This window comes from Natator depressus, chromosome 1, assembly GCF_965152275.1.
Source record: "Natator depressus isolate rNatDep1 chromosome 1, rNatDep2.hap1, whole genome shotgun sequence".
Lineage (NCBI taxonomy): Eukaryota > Metazoa > Chordata > Testudines > Cheloniidae > Natator > Natator depressus.
Window position 1 is genome coordinate 315,459,772 of NC_134234.1, and position 19,957 is coordinate 315,479,728.

The following is a 19,957-nucleotide window of genomic DNA, read 5'->3' on the forward strand; positions in this document are numbered from 1 at the left end:
TTCTCATCTGACAATTGTTCAGTGGCCTGTGTGAAATGAGTTGGTAGTCTCAGTCCACTGCTTAGTGGAGTTGTTCAGTTAGAACTAATTGGTATCTTTGCTGGCAGTTTCAGAAGACATGCCAAGGAATGGCTAGGCCTAAAAGCCATACTTCCCTCTCCCTCCTAGAAAGATGATACCTCCAGAGCAGGATTGACAGGATAGCAAGAAACTCATATTTGATGGGTGGTGGCAGCATCTATTCTGTGCATAAACAGAGGACTTGAGTTTCAAGTGAGGTCAATCTGGCACCTTTCATGAGCATTAATGTAATTTTTTTCCCTTTTAAAATAGTTGGCATTTGGAAATATATCTGAAACTCTCCTGCTTTAACTTTAGCTCTGAAAGTTGTTTTGTGCGGTTATTGAAATTGTTTATGTCGTGTACATATGTAATGTTATTCAAAACATAACTAAAAATAAAACAAGGAAAAATTAAAGGTCTGATCCTTCACTGCCGCTGCACACACCTTCCATTGACTTAAATGGAGGGGCTTCAGGATCAGGCCCTTAATGTATGCCTAACTTCTAACTATTCTATCACTATTTTATTTATATATATATATATATATATATATATATATATATTGCATTCAGCAAAGGAAAAATAATGAGCCAGAAGAAATGTTTCCACTTTTCACTTGTCCTTAGTCTGAAAAAAATTGTACTTATATTTACAACACAAAAGGATTGTGCACTTACAGTAAACATACATGACTACAGGATTTTGTGTTCCAAGTCAGTGATATGAAGTCTGGCTTATGATACCTCTTCAAACCATGCTATATAAACTAGAAAGGTGAACTTTCAAAATAGAACTCAATTTTGGTAGTGCTTTTTAAAAGATCCATATCTAATGCACTTCAGATTATTACTTCAATAAAGAAAAAGAAAAAACCTAAAAGGGGACATGCCGCTATTTTCCTTTTGCTTACATAATAGTACTGAACAGGGGAAGTCAAAGAGTCTTAACTGCACCATCATAGCTAATGCTGAAGTGCACTTTGTTTCAACAGCTATTATTTAAGTATAAGAATCACACCAAACAAATACCTTAATATTTACAATGAAGTGAACTGAAGTAAATCCATACAGAATTCATGCTATAGTCCTCAAGAATATGCCTCCTGCATTTCTAATGTGGCATTCTGTTTTAAAGTCATAGGTAAAATCATCCATCTGAACTTCCTAAAACACAGGAAAAAGAAGATCCAGCCTTCTAACACCTATCTGTACTTTTTTACTGACTGCTTTCAATACACCTTCACAGAACACAATGTTAAACTTGGGACAAATAGTTCTCTCCAGTCTCTTACTATTCATTAACCAAGTTTATAAAATTAGGGTTTGAGAGCACTACCCAACTCTGATCCCTTCAATGACAACTGCGGGTGCTCAGCAGCAGGGAGGATAGAGATATTCAAGATTTCTTTACATTTACTTTATTTCTTGTAAATAAGTAAGCTCCTTGGTAATCATAATCACACAGTCTTAAACAGTCTACTTTTTAACCATCCCATATTTGTCTCACTTTTCCCTCCCTATTAAGGGCCTATAATCATAATTCAGAATATTTTCCTCAGGATGAAAGAATGACAAGACTTTATCACTATAGCAACTAACTAATTGGTACAGTGCAGGTCTGTCTTCAACCATAGGATGGAGCCACTATCCTTAAATATAATCTAAACATTTAGGGAAGAAAAATGGCCAGGTTACCATCTTTACCACTACAAAAAGAAAATACTAGTGCTTTATAAAATAAAGAATAAATAAAAATCTTGTTGACTGTACATGCATCTCCTGAAAGCTCTCTCTAAATTTCCACAAATGTGCTAAATTCAATTCAAAGTATAACATCAGTTGCTCTTACTAACAGAGCTGTCCTACACAACAGAAACATACTCCTAATAATAAAAATCTAAAGTAATAGGGAAGGGAAACAAGCAGCCGTCATACAACTGCATTGTGAATACGCTGTCAGCATGAACAGACTGATAAAGCAAATGAGCAATACAGACAGAACAGTTTAATTTGCATTTTTCATTTGCTTTTACAATACTATAAAAGTTCTGTCTTCACTGGAACCACAGCTCCAGGGTTTCACACACAGTTATATAAAAAGGATACAGTTAGGGATATAAATCCTTACTGGATATTTTTTATTGTTTTAATGAGTATAACATATAAACATTTGCTACTTTATATTTAGCAAAGCTGTGTGTGTGTGTGTGTGTGTGTGTGTGTGTGTGTGTGTGTGTGTGTGTGTGTGTGTGTGTGTGTGTGTGTGTGTGTGTGTGTGTGAGAGAGAGATCTAACGTCTTAGTGTAATTTCCATTACTTGAAGCCATAAGTGTGTGAAAATGTTGGCTAATAGGTTATGTTTTGGTGAGTATTTTTAAAATATTTTGATAAAAGTAATTCAAGACTCTTATTTCTCGTTAAAGAAAGGAAAAAGACTCCCCCCTTAATGAACAATACATCATATGATGAATGGAAGACTAGACCTATATGAATCTGAAGAGAATTGGTGTAATACTATAAACTATGAGCTAGTATCTATACTCTTCTTCCTAAGATTTTTAGGCATCTTTACTCTTTCCTTCAGGGAAGGAATGTTATTAACAATTCTTCAAGTACTATAGCACTCAGATAGTATGTAAATAATACTTCATTAACATTTGGAATTGCACCTTCAGTCATTAACTCAGTGAAACTCCTCATAAATGGTGAAGTGACAGGACACTACATGTTTTAGGCTGCCTGGTGTTTATTCAGCACTATATGGTACAAAGAATATGGTATGTTTGATCAACACCATCTAGTATAAAATTTACTGGCAAAATAAATTAGTGGTTGCTCATTTAAACACACCAAGGCATTGTCTGCATATGCCAGTTAACATTTAATTATTCAGCACCCATAAGCAATGCTAAAAATATACTGAACAATAATTAACAATAGAATTGAAGGCAAAAAATCCTCTCCTTTCACAGAACAATACCAACTCTCTCATCCTTAAACACTAGTATATATATTATAAAAAAAATTCTAAAAAGACTCCTTCTGATAGTTGTTGGTGTTTACAGTTAACCCATTACTGGACTGTAACTACTGAAGGTATATTCAGAGGAGAACCCTTGCCATTTTCATCTGGGAAACCTGTGACCCTCGAGATACGCACTTTCTAGAGAAAATCTTTATAGGAGTTAATACAGATTTAATAAAATAAATAAAATAAAATACAGTTTAATCCTCATTACACTTTAGCTAATTACCCTCTAATATGCATTGATTAGCAGAACACATCTCCCAATGCACTAAATTCTGTTAAATCTTAATAAGTTGTTTAGGATATCCTCAGTGTTTATGAGCAAACTGAATACTACATCATGTACAAAATAGAACTGATTAAAAGGGAAGCATATTTTACATTATTTTAATGAGCTATTTAATTCAGAATATATTAAATTAAAATAAGTGCTTACAAAATAATTCTACATTACACTGGAATTATCTTTTAGAAAGCATCATGAGCCTCTGTCACACAAAGCAGTGAATGAAGATTGTCAGTGTCATGAGCTGCTATAACGTGTAAAGCAGTGAAGGAAAGGTGCTGATGGCTAGTTGCAATCTCATTTCAGAGAATGCTGGGGGATGGTAAATTTGATAAGGGTTTGAGAGAATAGAATGGAGGGTAACGAAATGCCTTAGGCACACTCTTTAAAACGAGAATCCATTTCTTTTCCATCATATACATCATACCACTACAGCTCATCGTGACAAGCTTTCCCCAGAATGTCTACTTTACATTTATTAAAGGAATATCCATGTCACATAAATTACAGATCCCAGCCAAGTCGAGTGACCAATATATGGAGAATACAGCATGGGTTAAAATGGATTGTTGACAGTTAAAGTTGTACATATACTTGTCCCTATATTGATATGGTTTATTATAAACACAGAAACTATTTTTAATTTTTTTACTTTTGCTGTTGAATGCTCAGTCTAGTACTGTGGACAATTTTGTCTTTTTGCAAGAAGATGGTCAAACTATACTTACATTACATAACTGTTTGAGAACTAAAGTTACTGGGAGCAATAACACTGATTGGCATTATCAGTGTTAATATTTGATTTTTCAGCCAAAAATAAGCACATTTTTTAAAAAAATTGTAATAATTAGGGTATCCATTCCTAACAACAACGTATACCCCTCAAATCTGTGCAATTACATTTCTGCCCTTCAGTACTTTAATCCCAGAATGTCAACCCTGCAAGAAACTAATATACAATCATCAAGTGATTATCTATCAAACAGCTGTAAACTCCTGATGTGGCTTTACTATACTGCTGAGGTAGTGCTAAGGAAATTCTGGGGTTTGTTCCAATGCAATTTCACAGTCAGAATCACATATGATCCTGGCAACATTAAGACATCTGTCATAGACTAAGCATGTGCTCTCCCTAAGAAAAATCAACCTGAGAAAATAACTCTTGTTCATGAAGTATGTGAGTGAAAGACTGTGGGGGGAAAGCACTCCTACTCAAAGTTGATTACATTTAATAAACATTGGAACTAATCACTATGGAATATTCACTTGGATTATGCTTAGTAAAACTAAAGTTTGTTCTTAAAATCAAAGAGAAATACTCTATCGATGTTTGAAACACCACAACTACAATCTAGGAGTATCTCAAGGGTTCTTCTGTAATAGTAATATTAAAGCTTCAGGTCTTATATGCTTTTTAATTTGGATGGAGGGGAAGAGAGAGAATCTAGAGCATAGACTACTGTGTTGGTTTGAAACCTTGGCCTTTAAGATATGCATTACCTCGGCTGGAAAGGGCGTGGATTTGTGTCCAGTGGAAGCATCAGAACAAATGTACTTACTGCAGTAGGCGATTAGAAGACTAGCCAGGATCATAATTGCCCAGAAAGTTGAGGACATGCTTGGCAAGGCGTTGGCATCTTTTCTACTGTTTGTCCTGGGAGATGGAGCCATTGAAGCCACTTTCCCGGAGCAAAAATGTCAGTTAGTTTCACCAGCCAGTTCTCCCCTTGACGGATCGCCTTTCTCCACGTGTAATCCCAAAAAAACCCATCTTCACAAGACCCAAGGGTTGAGCATCGGCAACCCTGTCATGCTGCAGGAAGCATCTTTCAGCGAGAAAGCAAAATAATTCTAAAACATAGAAAAACCTCTGTGCAGGGGGGGGCTTCGATGGGTTTCCTCCTGTACCTTGGCACCAATTCACTAGCGTTTTGGATGTTGCTGAGCTTAAGATGCTACTGAGCCACAAATGAGGCTTTTTATTTGAGAGAGTTTTTGTTGTTGTTGTTGTTGGTTTGCTTGTTTCCGCCCCCTCCCCGCGCGGAGGGAACCCCCCCCCCCCTAAATTTTCTTAAATCAAATCAGTTACAGTCGTGCGGAGACTCAGATGGAACTTCCCCACCCCCACGACCCAAAGGCAGCTTTAGGGTAACCCCCTGGCCAACTGCAACCACTGCACAGTCCAATCCAGCCGTCAATGCGCAGCGCCCGGGGGGTGGCGGGTGGGTGTCGGGACCCGATTCACGCGCCGCCCCCGGCTGGCCAGGTGACAGCCGGTAACTCCACAGAGGCAGGGAACCCAGGCAGATCCGCTCCAAATGCCGGCGGGGCGCGGGCTGGGAGGGAGCCCGGCGGGAGCTACGCCTGCCAACAGCTGGGGATGGCGACAGAGCCAGGCAGACACGGCGGCCGGGGAGCCCCACAGCAGGAGGTGCTAGCCGAGCCAGGTCTCCCCTCCCGTCGGATCCTCGGGGCGTGGATGGCGAAGGGGCGCGCTGGCGGGCGGTGCGGGGGCGGGGCAGCAAGAATCCCCGGCTCACGGGACACTTTACACAGAGGCGGCTCTGAGGCCGCCGCCGCAGCAGCAGTTCCCTCAGCCGCTCCGCTCCAAGCGCCGGCTCCGCTCTCGGCCCCTTGGCGCCTCTGCTGCTGCAGCTGCGGCGGCGGCCCTGGCAATAAAAGGGGGGCAGGGGGGGGGAGAAGCGGGTCACGCCCACAGGTGAAGGGCGCTCCGGAGCTGCCCCGGCCAAGCCCTGGGCGCGCCACGCCCGGCGGCCGTTACAGCGGTTGGGCGCGCAGGGCGCTTTCCCCCGGCTGGCCCATGCCGGCTCCGGGGCGCACGGCGGCTCCGTGTGCGCCTCTGGCTGCCTGGCACCGCAGCTTCTTGCAGGTCCCGGCTTCCCGGCTTTCCCTCCTCCGCTCCGCGCTCGTTTTGACACCGAAACCACGTCGGAAGCGTTTAACCCCCTGCGGGTGGGAGCGTCTCACGGAATCCAGGCTCCAGGGCGGCCGCTTCCCGCTAGAGGACGCCTGAGCCGGGCTGCATCTCGGGCAGCAGGTGCGTGGGGTGAGCGGACAGGAGCAGGGGGGGCGAGCCCTCCCTCCCTCCGGCCGCCTGGCTCTATGGAAGCAGCGCGGGCTCCTGCCTGCCCATCTCCGAGCAAAGTCAGGTTGTCTCCACTGGGCTTACAGCCGGGAGGGATCCGCCCCCCGCCACCTTCCCACCTGCTGATGGATGCAGAGCAGCGCACCTGCTCCAGGGAACTCCGGGGCAAACTGGTCCCTCTCCTTGAGAGGCTTGTCTAGAACTGAGAGCTTTTTTTCTAACACAGATTCTCCCTGTTAACAAAATGCGCTGCCCTGCTGAGCCGGGTGAGTAGGACAGGTAGCCACACCAGCAACGTCAGTGAGGGGGACTCTTTCCCAATTGTTCTCACTCTTTTATGAGAGGCTTTCATTATTTTTTGTGCATAAAAGTTATGCTCTATTTAAAGGAGCTAAAGAAAAGTAGCTTGGGGATTCCTCTCCTCTAGGCATCTCTTGGCCTGGCCACCCACTGTAAATATCCTGCAAGGTGTGACCTTCATTGTAGGCCAGTTTACAAGCAGGTTAATGGAAACATCCTTTCTGTATCAAAGTGTGGTCAATAGCCAGACTACTTGAAGGTACAGCAGACTATTTCTGTCACTGTAGTGAAACATGTCCGCCTTCAAGTGGTGACATTCCAACATGCTAACAGAGGCCAGTTTAGGATTCACGCAGGCTCCAGGAGAATTTTTGATCAAACTAAACACTTTAAAAGGTTCCTTGCAGCAGAGTTTTCCATTTGGTGTCTCCTTAGCAATATGCTCAGATTAAATTTTTAGATTCTACATTAAGTAACCAAGCTCTGTGCAACTCTGAGGAAAGTGTTGAATCAGGATTGGCAGGCTGGAAAGGACTACAAGAGGATCTCTGCTCACGCTATGCAAATATTGTGAAAACACACAGCACAGTATACTTCAAGGTTGCTTTCCTTCCTTCTCAGTCACTTAACATACCTAAAAACTGATCATTATAAATGGGACATATATTATTTTCACTAAAGGGTTTTGGAGGAAATTTTCATACAAATACGCATAGTTAAAGTACTTTGTTGGCTTGATTTGCCTCATGCAGCAACAACGTGCATACATTTGCACCATGAAGATAAGGTTGATTCAGATTCCTTGACTTGAAATCTACTCTTCTAACAGTATTTAGCACCCTGAGCTGCTAGGGCAATAAGATTATGTGCTCAGTTGTACTACACAGCTGGCTCTAGAGCTGTCATATTATAATGGTTTATTTACAACCTTTCCTTCCAAGATGCCATTTCCCTTTGCCTCATTTTTCAGTGCTAAAGTCCTTTCTGTTATGTCTGAGAATAGACTATAAAGCAAATCTACCATTAAAGCAATGGGCTAAGCGTTTCTTCCCCTCATTGTGAAAAGGAGCATTTAATTCTCATTATTTAATTTTAGTGACTAAATCTTTGTGAACCCTCCTAATCACTGAGACTCCACATCTTCTTTATAAATCAGTATAAATTCCACAGTTCCTTTGGCATTCATTGAAATATACTATTTTAAAGCATTACTGCATAATCAGTTTCTTAAAAAAAATACTGGGCCTTTCAAGTTTTCCATTCACAGAACAACTCTACATAACTATTAGGAAACAAATGTCTCCACATGGTACGCTGTTTATGTAATTCCAGTGCCAACATGTAAATTAAACAGGTCCCTGTGAATATGCAATGAAATCTGATCTCCATTACACCTGGACCCATTGAACACAGCATTGAGAAATTTATTAGCACACATTTGCAGACACAAACACCCTCAAGTTAGCAACTCTGTAACAGATACAGAGAGTTTGGTATATGTACAGATATGATTTAAGGCTAGAAGGAACCATTATACCATCCAGTCTGTCCTAATATATAACAGGACACAGAATTTCACCTGGCAATTGCTGCAAATTGTCTAGTAATTTTTGTTCAACCAGAGCATCTCTCTTAAAGAATCCAGCCTTGAATCTAGGCTAAAAGTTAGAAGGGAGGGAGATGTTACCACCTCAACTGTTTTAGGTGGATTTTGGTTTAGGCATCCACCTTTCTTGAAAGAATGGTTTAGGCACCTGACTCCAGGACAGGGGTTCCCAGCTGTGGATCACAAGCAGAGATAGGTGCCTCCTTACAGCCCAGACTTAATGACCTAAATTCCTGAGAGGGGTGGGGCCTAGGACATACCCCTCTGAGTGTCATCATCTATTGGCTAACTCATGCACCCCCCCACGCACACCTCCTATGGACCCCATTGCCAGTCCCCTTTGTCTCACAATGCATACAAAGCCAAAGTGCCTCGATCTGGGTTTGTGGATTTTCAAGGTGTCTAAAAATTAGGAATTGCAATGCCAGTCTCTTTGTGGATCTGGACCTTACTCCACAAAAAGTCCTATTGATTTCAGTGAGACTACTCACAAAGTGAGATCCTGCTCAGTGTGAGTAAGGGTGGCAAAATCTGGCCCTAAATGTTTTTTCTAGTCCCCTCCCCCATTCCAATTATAAGTTTCTTTTGCTATCTTTGAGTAGCATGAGCTCCCCAAAAGGGGAGACAACAATGAAATCCACTGCTCGGTGTCTGCAAGAGAATATGTTGTGAATAGGAACCAAGCAAAAGTCTGTATATCGGGACAAAATAAGCTTGTCAGTAACCAGATTTATTCTCATACAATCCAGGACACGTTTCAGAGTAGCAGCCGTGTTAGTCTGTATTCGCAAAAAGAAAAGGAGTACTTGTGGCACCTTAGAGATTAACCTTAGAGCTCACGAAAGCTTATGCTCAAATTAATTGGTTAGTCTCTAAGGTGCCACAAGTAATCCAGGACACATATCTCTTGTTCCACATCTGCTGCTGGCAGTGAAGATGTCAACAAGGAAATTAAACTAACAGCTAAACTGTTTATTAATATAAGGTCTGCTACTGCTCCCATTGAAGTCACTGAGAAAATTGCCACTGGCTAGGCACAGACGTTGGATCAGTCCCATTGTATGCTGTATCTATGTGTCAGATAGTTCTTCTACAATACGTACATACACCACTACTCTTCACTAGACTTTCAGACCTGTTAAGTATGTATGACAACATTGCCCTCTACTATAGGTGTAGCCTACAAAGGTTAAACCTTATTTCTTATATAGTGCCATAAATGTATGCAGTGCAAGATGTATATCCTATTTTTAAACTTACAATGTGAGCTCCCACTACTATTGAATTTATTGGAACTTTTGCCATTGACTGCCAAGAGAAGTCTCAGGCATAAATTAGACCGCACAAATACAAGCGCAGTTGCACTGGTTGCCAACCAGAAATATCGGAGGCACTAGAGTTATTTTTCTATTCTAGGCAAACTGAAATACTGTGGTTTCTTAGGTACTACAATGTTAAATCGTGGCTTTAAAGAGACAGGAGCGTATTGGGGTAAGCAGGAATATGTCATGTGTTAACATAGTTCTGTTTAAGGTACAATCAAAGGCAAATTAAATAACGTTTTTGTCACACTTTCTGGAGTGGTTCTCAACTGAGAATGCCAGTCTCAGGTCAGATTGTCAGAAAACAAGGCAGATACTCCAAACTGGTGATATATTCTATAATTAGAGTTCACCATGCCAGTAACAAATGTGCACTCCTGGATCACTATACCAATCTTACCATGGAGTCACAGACAGTCCCCTTAGGCTCTCAAGCCTATCCTGCTATCCACACAAACTGGACTTAGTGATAATGGTCACATAAACCAAAAATCACACCACATCTGGTTACTTCCAATCCCAATGGATCAGTCACTTACTCCAGATCAATTGGTACTCTGCATCTTACATAGGGTGACCATATTTCGCAAAGGAAAAATGGGACCCCTCCTCCTCCACTCACTCCCATGGGGCTAGCCCAAGCCACTTGCTCAAGCTCTGCCTGCCCCCTGCACAAGGCTGGGGTCACTGTTCACCTGAGCCCTGCCTGCCCCCACGTGAGGCTGTTGATGCTCAAGCCCTGCCTGCCGCCGCTTGAGCTCTGCCTCTCTCCACACCCCCACCCTGAATGGGCCTGGCATCGCCACTTGCCCTTCCGCACATTCTTCCGCACCACACCCTACTTTTTGACAAAAGTGGGCATTTGTCCTGTTTGCTCTTGCCTACTGATCAAGTGGGCAAGAGCAAACAGGACAAATGCCCACTTTTGCCAAAAAGTCAGGACGGCCAGGACAGGGCTTAAAAAGGGGACTCTCCCAAAATGGGACATATGGTCACCCTAATCTCACACTAAAGACAATGCTGGCAGACAATCCTCTAGAAAATAAACTAAAGATTTATTAGCTAAGAAAAATAAATTGGACTTATTGAGAGGTTAAAGCAGTAAAATACATTTACAGGCAAGTCAAAGATTGTAAATACAAAATATCAGCAGAGATGTAGTAATCTGCCAGTTTCCCCATACTCCCTCAGGGTTACCCAGAATAACTTGGGGGATCTCCGTCTTCTGGTTCAGTTATTCCACCCTGTTAGAATTCAAACAGTCCAGAGATACAAGATAATTCCTTGAATCAATATTTATAGCTTCTTCTCCAGAAAACAATCTGAACAGAGTCTTTACCCACTTGGACTTTTCCTTTGATTTTAATGAGTAGGAAATGCAGACTGAGTCTGTGAATTCCCATTGTTGAATACAATGGCCCTCACTTTTGCAGTTAGCACTGTTTTTTCTTTACATTTCCAAGGCTCCAATCGCTTTTGATGGGTAATTTAGTTAGAGGGATATACGCAATGTAAATGTAAGTATGGGGGTATATGCAATGTAAATGTAATGCAACAGCAAACAATGTTTCATTAGTTTTCATGAAGTTTATACAACAAACATCTTCTCATCTTAAACTAACACACACTTTGATCTAGTTATCTAATTACTGGGTATACATACATACAGAATATCAAACAACCAATTACAGATAAGTGAATACAATAACATTAGTATCTTTTTTTATCTCTATTAGCATACAAGTGAATTAGCTTGAATACACACTAATACACTTAACGTGTCTTTGATATTCAGACAGAAGTGAATTGGTCTATGGCTCTGACCTGAGCTGGTGTGACACTGTTACAGTTTTATTACTGATAAAAATTGGTTTTCTTAAAAGACAACTTTAAAAAATACCCACTGAAGTAATTGCAATGAAGGCTGTGTAACTTCATCTCCTGATGTCATACCAGCCAGATTCCAAAAGGGGAAGAGTTGTGAAACTTAATACTAAAATGTTAAGTAATGTTAATATTATATAAATATTTACATCTAAAATATTTTGCATTAACAAGGCTCTTCAATGATCTGCAGGGTTTATTTTCTTTGTGCCAGATAAACATCAGGAAAAATGCAGGTGGGCTGCAGTTGCCTTGGTTCTCCCAGAAGAGAGGTTTCACCAAAATGAAAAACCAATAAATAAATAAATAAAATCATTTGGGGCAAATGAAACATTTCAAGTGTCATTTTGAAATTACTTTTCAAAACAAAATGGTTAGTTTTGAAATGAAATGTGGACTTTCCAGTAATGTCTTCTTCTTTTGCTATTTGGTTGAAATCATTCACTGAATTCAGCCCAAATTTGTGAATAGGTTTGGGTGCCCCAAAACTGCATTTTTGGCCAATGTACTATAGGACTGAAAAATTTCATCCCTCTCCTAATTAAGAGAGAGACATCTAATGAAACCCAGTACCCACCTGGCTAGAACACTAACCTAAGAAATGCCAGACCTGGGTTCATATAGCTGCCTCACTTCTGGCAAAGGAGGAATCTGAATGTGGGGCTCATACAGCATGGGTGAGTGCTCTTGCCATTGGACTCCTAGCTGGCAAAAGTGGCAGCTCCTCCCCAGTTTTTCTCCACAAAGGCCCCCTATGTCACCTCAGTCCTAACTCCATGAGAGGATTCACTCATATGAATCCCCAACAGAGAGAGGTGCCTCCATTAGATTAAATCCCTTTGAGGGGCAGGGCTTAGGACTCACCCCTCTCCTCAGCATTTCCTATTGGCTAATTTAGGCAACTCCCCATTCAGCTTGTTGACTTTGAAGTGCCCAGCCCTCACCATACATTGTTTAGAAAAACTGGGTCCCTAACTCAGAGGCGTGGATTCCAGCAGGATGGAAGGGTGCCTAAAAATTAAGCACCCCAATGCTGAGCCTTTACTTCCTACCCTGTATTTTATAGATGCATTTATTTATAAAAGTATACCTGCCTGGAAACAGATTTTGACACTGGTTCATGGAAAAGGTATTTTTTCAAGGAACAGTAAAGTTGTTCAAGAACTAGTAGGATTCTCTAACACTTAAGATGGAGAAAAGACAAAAGCAGACAAATTCTGAGAGAGGCTGTTGACAGTTAATTATTTCAATGACCAACACAAAGCATGGCATGGCATGGCTTTATACTTCTTGTAGGTGCTCTCACTTATGAGTGCTTTTCATGGGCATGACAGATATATAGTTATGATGGATTACTTTCAGGCAGTGCATTTTCATTGACATTCTTTCCATTACAATTTCAAAATTACTAGGGTAGTGTGGGTTTTTTTTCTAGCCATTATTAACTTGGTGAGTGTTGCTCATTCCTTTATTTTACTTATCTAGTAATAGTCTCTTTCCTGTTTCAAAAACTTGATTTTCAATGAATTGACTACTTGAAAGGAAAAAGCTCCTCCAAAACAAACAAAAATGACCTACACACTTGATGTTGCTAACCAACAGCAATGTACTAACCTATCCAATTGTTTGCAAAATTCAGACACTTAAAGGAAAGGAAATGATACGTGAAGGAAAAAAAATCTTACACTGCCCACACGCATTGGTATGCATAATCAATGTGTCATCACAACACTGCTTAACATAACTCTTACCCAATGCTATTTATAAAACAATACAAAAATCCATCTGAAAGAGAAATAAAAGTTTTATATGCATACATACTAATGCTGCTTATTAGTGTCAAATACAAGTCCGCATACAAGCATAGTTTTACTAGAAATTGACAGTGATATACATTGTTCTTGTTAAAATGCATATGCAATATTGTTCTCAAGAAAGTCATTATAAATACATTACCAAGAATTTCAACTGTCAGTTTATAAGTGTTAAATGACACTCCTCACTGAAGAGCAATCCTTAAAAAGAAAATATTCAGATGCCAAAAATCAAGACAAATCGTAATTCATAAAAATAAACTGCTCTACGGGTCAGAGTTAAGGTGGTGTTGTAATGCACTTTGCTTCTCTTTGTGGCAGATATAAGCAACATATTCATTTTTATGATGTGGTAGTGCAAAATTTAGAATAGCAATAATTTTGCATTTCTTTGTACTAATGTGCATGGAATTTGTAAGTGATGTGGTAGGAAAGTATGTTTTTGTCACTTAGCAATCTTAACTATTTGGGAAATGAAGTTTTTTTGTATGTGGAATGCTATGATGAAAGTGCCTCAAGTTTAGCAAATTACCAACTCATTCAGAAGTGAGTCATCACCTCAGGTAGTATGATAAAATATACTAGATTTGACAGCAAGAACAAAAATAACTAGCTCGGATACACTGATGATTTAGAAAGGTGAGCTTTTTCCTAAGATTAGGAAACAATTAAGTCTTCACAGACTAAGAAACAGCAAACAAGACTGAAATAAATTATAATACAGTAAAATGTCTTCATATCATTGAATGAATAAGGACTGATGAGGATATAAAAGACTTAGCAAAATGAGGGCAAACTTTTATCTTGAAGATTATCTACATCAAATTCCTGGTATTTTAGGTCTAATTTCCAGTAGCCTGCTTAAGATATTGAACTGAAAGAAGTAACCAATTAAGTATCTAGCTCTGAATTTTAACACATTACTCAGTAATCAGCTGCATTTGATATATAGACATTAGCCATTTAACATCTTAAAGCCAGCATATTTATACCAAGCAAAATAAAGAACATTGGTAATTTCCATCCTATTGTCAGTCTGACCTGATGTCCCCTTTTTTTAAGTCTTCCCTGCTTTTCAGAGCAGTTAAATACAAGCATGTTTACAGTCATGAAGAGGCATTTTTACTTCACCCAGTTCTCTTTCAGCCTTTGTGGTGGGTGGTTTCCCTTCACTTAGGCAGAAACTGGTTCTTGGGATCAGTATTGCTATCCAACATTAAAAAGATAGTATGTGGTAACCAACCAGTAAGTCCACAAACTATGAATCCATCTTTTTCTAACTGTAAACTACTTTGAAAACCATTAACTTACAGTAAATCACAGTGAACTAGTGGTGGCCTATGGGCCTAAAAGTCTTCTGCTGTAACTGTGAACCATTTGTCTTTAAGTGACATTTTCTGGAAATTGTAGTTCAGACGAAGACTTGGGAGTTTCCAAAGGCTTCTCCGATCCTCTAGAATACAGATAAACCCATCATCATAAAATGCTCTTTCTCACTTCTTCCAAAACAAGGGCTAGCTGTAAGTAGTAGAAAAAGAGATTGAATATTGAAAAGTAGAGTTAGTGAAAAGCACAATAATGAGGACAGAAGATGGAATCCCCTAGATATACTCTGTGGAGCTCCAAAATATGGAGCTATTGAATCATTATAGAACTTTGCAGCTACATTATTAGTTTGCCTTGATTTTTCCAAAAAGCCCTGCCAAGTAATATTCTGGGAGCACTGTGGAAAGTAGGTGCTGCAGGAAATACCATCCAAAGGAGCAGCATGACAATACCCTGCGGCCCACTGGCCAACCACTCCTATTTAAGTCGAGGGGTTGCTCCAGGAAATTGTCTGGGCAACAACACAGACTTTGGTCTGCTGTGATTCCAGCCTTGTCTCTGGTCTGACTCTGACCCTGATTCCAGTCTGGTACTACTGTACCTTTGACCCTTGCCTGACTCTGACCCAGATTCTTACTTACTGAAGCTGGCCCTTGCAATTCCTCTGACTTCTGCTCTGCAACTACTGTCCCTGACATGCAGAGCACAGCCCAGCTGTAACTGCTAGACAAGACTACTTAGTCCCTTACACCATACTTTGGAAGGGGCATTTATTCATATGCCATGGGACCAATTTTGCCCTTCAGGTGCATCTCCTATTCATGTCACTAGAAGTTGCATTCATATGCAGGAGGATGAGATTGAACACCATGTTCTCTATGCTTGTATATTGGGCCTGGTTTGGCAAAAAATGGTAGTAGACTCAGTCAGATAAGTTGTTCATGTGCTCATATTTGAAAAAGAGAGGCCAGTAAGGAACATAGGTTTCTAGAAACTGTCTTTCAGTTGGTCTTTGTGTCTACCTTTTGCCTGTGAATTAGATATTGCCTAGCTTGAATGTGTAATTTTCATGAGCAATTTGGTATGATCTTGCATAAACCCATGATTTGTGTGTCTAATGAATCACTTTCCTACCAAGCAGTGCTAATTTTTCAGTGTAGTCATATCTAGGACAGATTTCATTAAACAAAATAATTTGATACATTAATATTCACAACAGTATAATTCTGACAAGATCAAAGGCATGTAACAATTAATACCGCAGTATTATTCTCTCCTCTCAACCTTCCCTCACTTTACTCACATTTTTCTCAAACCAAATTTCTCAAACCACTCAAACCAAATTTATCTCCCTTTATCAATGAGGTTTAAATAGGAAAGTGAGGTTACGGAAAATGGGAATTACCTTACAGAAATCAATTCTACTTTGTGCAAAGCTTCCTTGTGTTACCCTGCCACACTTCCCCTGTTTTTGTCCTTTCAGTCTTTGGAAGTTTAATTTGTACAGTGAGTCAAATTCTCCTCAGCTACACCTGCATAACCCCACTAGAATCCTAATGAATTGATACTATTTGGATGGAATTGTGTAACTCAGTGTGCGGATTAGGTGTTGTGTTTGTGGTATGTGTGAATGCACGTATTCTGTACCTACTTGTAGAAACATTCCCACTGTTACATGCCTGCAGAAGTCAGTAATTCAGTATTGTATCTTATGTACAATAATGTCAATGCTGTTGCCCCAGTGTCAGTAGGAGGATAATATAGCTCGGTTATACAAGTTTACCCCTACACACAAACTACCAGAACAGCCACAGCTGATTCACTTGACTCTAAGGAGTTAATTCCCTAGGTTTCAGAGTAGCAGCCCTCTAACTGCAGCTGGCTGCTCAGTACACTGGAACTGCTCCTTTCCTGGGAGCAGGCTTGGCTCTGTCTCCTGCCGGCCACACTAGCAAACATGTTGGCTCATTCCTGCTTGCAGGCTGTATTGATCTTGCCCAGCTCTTGGAGACTTCCCTTCACTGCTACCCTAGAGAACCTGATTGCCTCAATCATGCCTGTATCCTGCAATTGACAATATTATCTTCAATTGAACAGAACTCTTCTTCAGTTAGAACAGAGTGAGTTACACAGTCAGTTTGTCAAATGTTAGGTTCTGAGGGGAAAAATGCAATGTTAAAAATACGTGCAAGCTTAAACAGTGAGGCTCAGGGCTTGGCTACACTTGTGAGTTACAGCACAATAAAGGAGCTGTGGGTGCCCTAGCTAACTACCCGTCCGCACTGGCAAGGCATGTAGAGCGCCTGGACTCCGCAGCTACAGCGCTGCTGGTACTCCACCTCGGCGAGTGGAATAATGTTTGCTGCGCCACCGCTGGAGCGCTGCGGCACCAGTGTGGACGCTTTGTTTGTTATTGCGCTGTGATCGGCCTCCAGAAGTATCCCACAATGCCTGTTCTAGCCACTCTGGTCATCACTTTGAACTCTACTGCCCTGCCCTCAGGTGACCAACCATCAGGCCCGCCCTTTAAATTCTGTGGGAATTTTGAAAATCCCCTTCCTGTTTGCTCAGCCAGGCATGGAGTGCTCTCAGTGAATCTTTCCAGATGACCATGCCTCCACGTGTCCAGCGATCCCCATTATGGAGCAATGGTGAGGTGCTGGACCTCATCAGTGTTTGGGGGGAGGAAGCTGTCCAGACCCAGCTGCGCTCCAGCAGCAGGAATTATGATATCTTCGGGCAGATATCAAGGGCCATGCTGGAAAGGGGCCATGACCGGGACGCACTGCAGTGCAGGGTTAAAGTGAAGGAGCTGCGGAATACCTACCACAAGGCCCAAGAGGCAAATGGCCACTCTGGTGCTGCCCCCACGACTGCCGTTTTTACAAAGAGCTGGATGCAATACTTGGGGGCGACCCCACCTCCATGCCGAGTACCACCATGGACACCTCAAAGCCAGTGTAACAAGGCAGGAGGAGGAGGAACAGCAAAGTGGGAGCGAGGGTGCTCCGGCAGAGGCAGATACCCCAGAATCCCTAGATGCATGCAGCCAGGAGCTGTTCTCAAGCCAGGAGGAAGGTAGCCAGTCGTGGCGGCTGGTGCTTGGGGAAGGACAAACACCAGAGGAGGTTCCCGGTAAGCGGCTTTTATTTTGGGAAGGAAGTTATTCAGTGCTGGCTCTTGGGGTGAGGAGGGTTAGGGCCACATGCATGCCTAGATGTGGAATAGGGCGTTGATGTGCTCTCTCACATCGCAGTAATCGGCCTCAGTGATCTCTTCAAAGGTCTCAGCCAGAACTTGGGCAATGCACTTGCACAGGTTTTTTGGGAGAGCCACTGTTATTCTCGTCCCAGTAAAGCTAACTTGTCCACGCCACTGTGTCATGAGGGGCGGGGGGACCATTGCTGCACATAGGCAAGCTGCATATGGGCCAGGGCAGAAGTCACATTGCTGTAGAAGACCGTCCCTTGTTTCCCTGGTCACCCTCAGCAGCGAGATATCCTCCAGGATGAACCCCTGTGGAAAATGTGGGGACAGTGTTCAGTGTTCAGGGGCCCCCTGCCGCTGTTGGCTCTCCCCAAGGCACAGAAACCCAGAGGACATTACAGCCATGAAACAATCAGTCACGCTTGACCCTGTGCTTACTCACCAATTTGGGGCTCCCGTGGGTTATGTGCGCTCGCTTTGGGACAAGCAAATTATGCTATTGTGTAGACTGTGCTTGTCCTTGAGTAAGGGAGAATCATTGCTCTGTCTGGTGTGAACAATGCTGCCTCTGTTAAGTGTTGCATTTTGCCTTTGCAGATGCAACCTTGAGATCTCAGCCGTCCGTGTTATCAACGGCCGAGAGACTGCAAAGAATCAGGAAGAGGCCATGTAGAAGCAAAGAGGACATGCTGCAGAAGTCATGCAGCATTCAACTAATGAAAATAAAAAAGTGCAGGAGTGGCGGGAGAGTGCAAGGAGGGTCCACAGGCGGAATGCAGATCACCGGCACCAAAGCACAGAGTGGCTGATAAGCATCATGGAGCGCCAAGTGGATTCGATCCAGGTGCTTGTAGCCATGCAGGCGGAGCACTACTGTGCCCGCTCCCCTCCGCCCCCTGCAGCCCTTGTCCCAAAACTCTTTCCCTTGTGCCACCATGTCACCTCCAAACCACTTTCCACAACCTCTGGGTTCTTACCGCCACCCACTGCCTCCAACACCTGTAGCTTCACCACCCGCCCTGCAAACTATGACCCTTACCCACTGCACTTAACCCCCATCACCATGCAGTATAGCCATCCTGAAGTGCAGCATGCATTGCACAGCACTCCAGACAGGACATACACAAATCTGTGATTGTACCATTCCCCACCCCACCCCTTAGCCCTTTGTGTTTCCCAAGAAATTGTGTTGTGTTTCTTTTCAATAAATTGATTTTTTGGCTTTGAAAACATTCTATATTATTGCATAACGTAAAAGAAACCTTAGCCCAGAAAAGCAACAGGCACAGCAAGTCAGTGTATCATATGTAGCAAACACAGATTCCTACTGCACTTTACTCCCGTGCAGGGCACCACACCAGACATTACTGTTGGCTTTCAGCCTCAGATTGCTCCCTCAAGGCATCCCTAATCCTTGCAGCCCCGCGCTGGGCCCCTCTAATAGCCCTACTCTCTGGTTGTTCAAATTCAGCTTCCAGGTGTTGAACCTCCAAGTCCCATGCCCGAGTGAATCTTTCACCCTTCCATTCACAAATGTTATGGAGGGTACAGCACGCAGATATAACCACGGGGATGCTGTTATCGGCCAGGTCCAGCTTCCCATACAGAGAGCACCAGCGACCCTTTAAATGGCTAAAAGCACACTCCACAGTCATTCTGCACTGGCTCAGCCTGTTGTTGAACCGCTCCTTGCTGCTGTCAAGGCTCCCTGTATAGAGTTTCATGAGCCACAGTGTCAAAGGGTAAGCAGGGTCTCCAAGGATCACAATGGGCATTTCCACTTCCCCTACGGTGATCTTCTGGTCTGGGGGAAAAGTCCCGGCTACAAGCTTCCTGAACAGTCCAGTGTTATGAAACATGTGTGCATCATGCACCTTTCCAGGCCAGCCTGCGTTAATGTCAATGAAATGCCCACGGTGATCCACAAGCACCTGGAGAACCATAGAGAAATAGCCCTTCCGATTAACATACTCGGAGGCTAGGTGAGCTGGTGCCAGAATTGGAATATGCGTCCCA

General features: G+C 42.3%; 1 protein-coding gene across 8 annotated transcripts in view; it reads right to left on the minus strand.

The window, feature by feature from the left end:
- The window catches only part of TAFA5 (TAFA chemokine like family member 5), a 712,037-nt gene extending 706,640 nt beyond the window's left edge, over positions 1-5,397 (minus strand). For all 8 annotated transcript variants that reach the window (XM_074942400.1, XM_074942406.1, XM_074942405.1 and 5 more), the window contains exon 1: positions 4,936-5,397. In XM_074942400.1, the coding sequence (XP_074798501.1) occupies positions 4,936-5,047 (112 nt within the window). In that variant the 5' untranslated portion in view covers positions 5,048-5,397. The remainder of the gene's footprint in view (positions 1-4,935) is intronic.
- Positions 5,398-19,957: the final 14,560 nt, after the last annotated feature.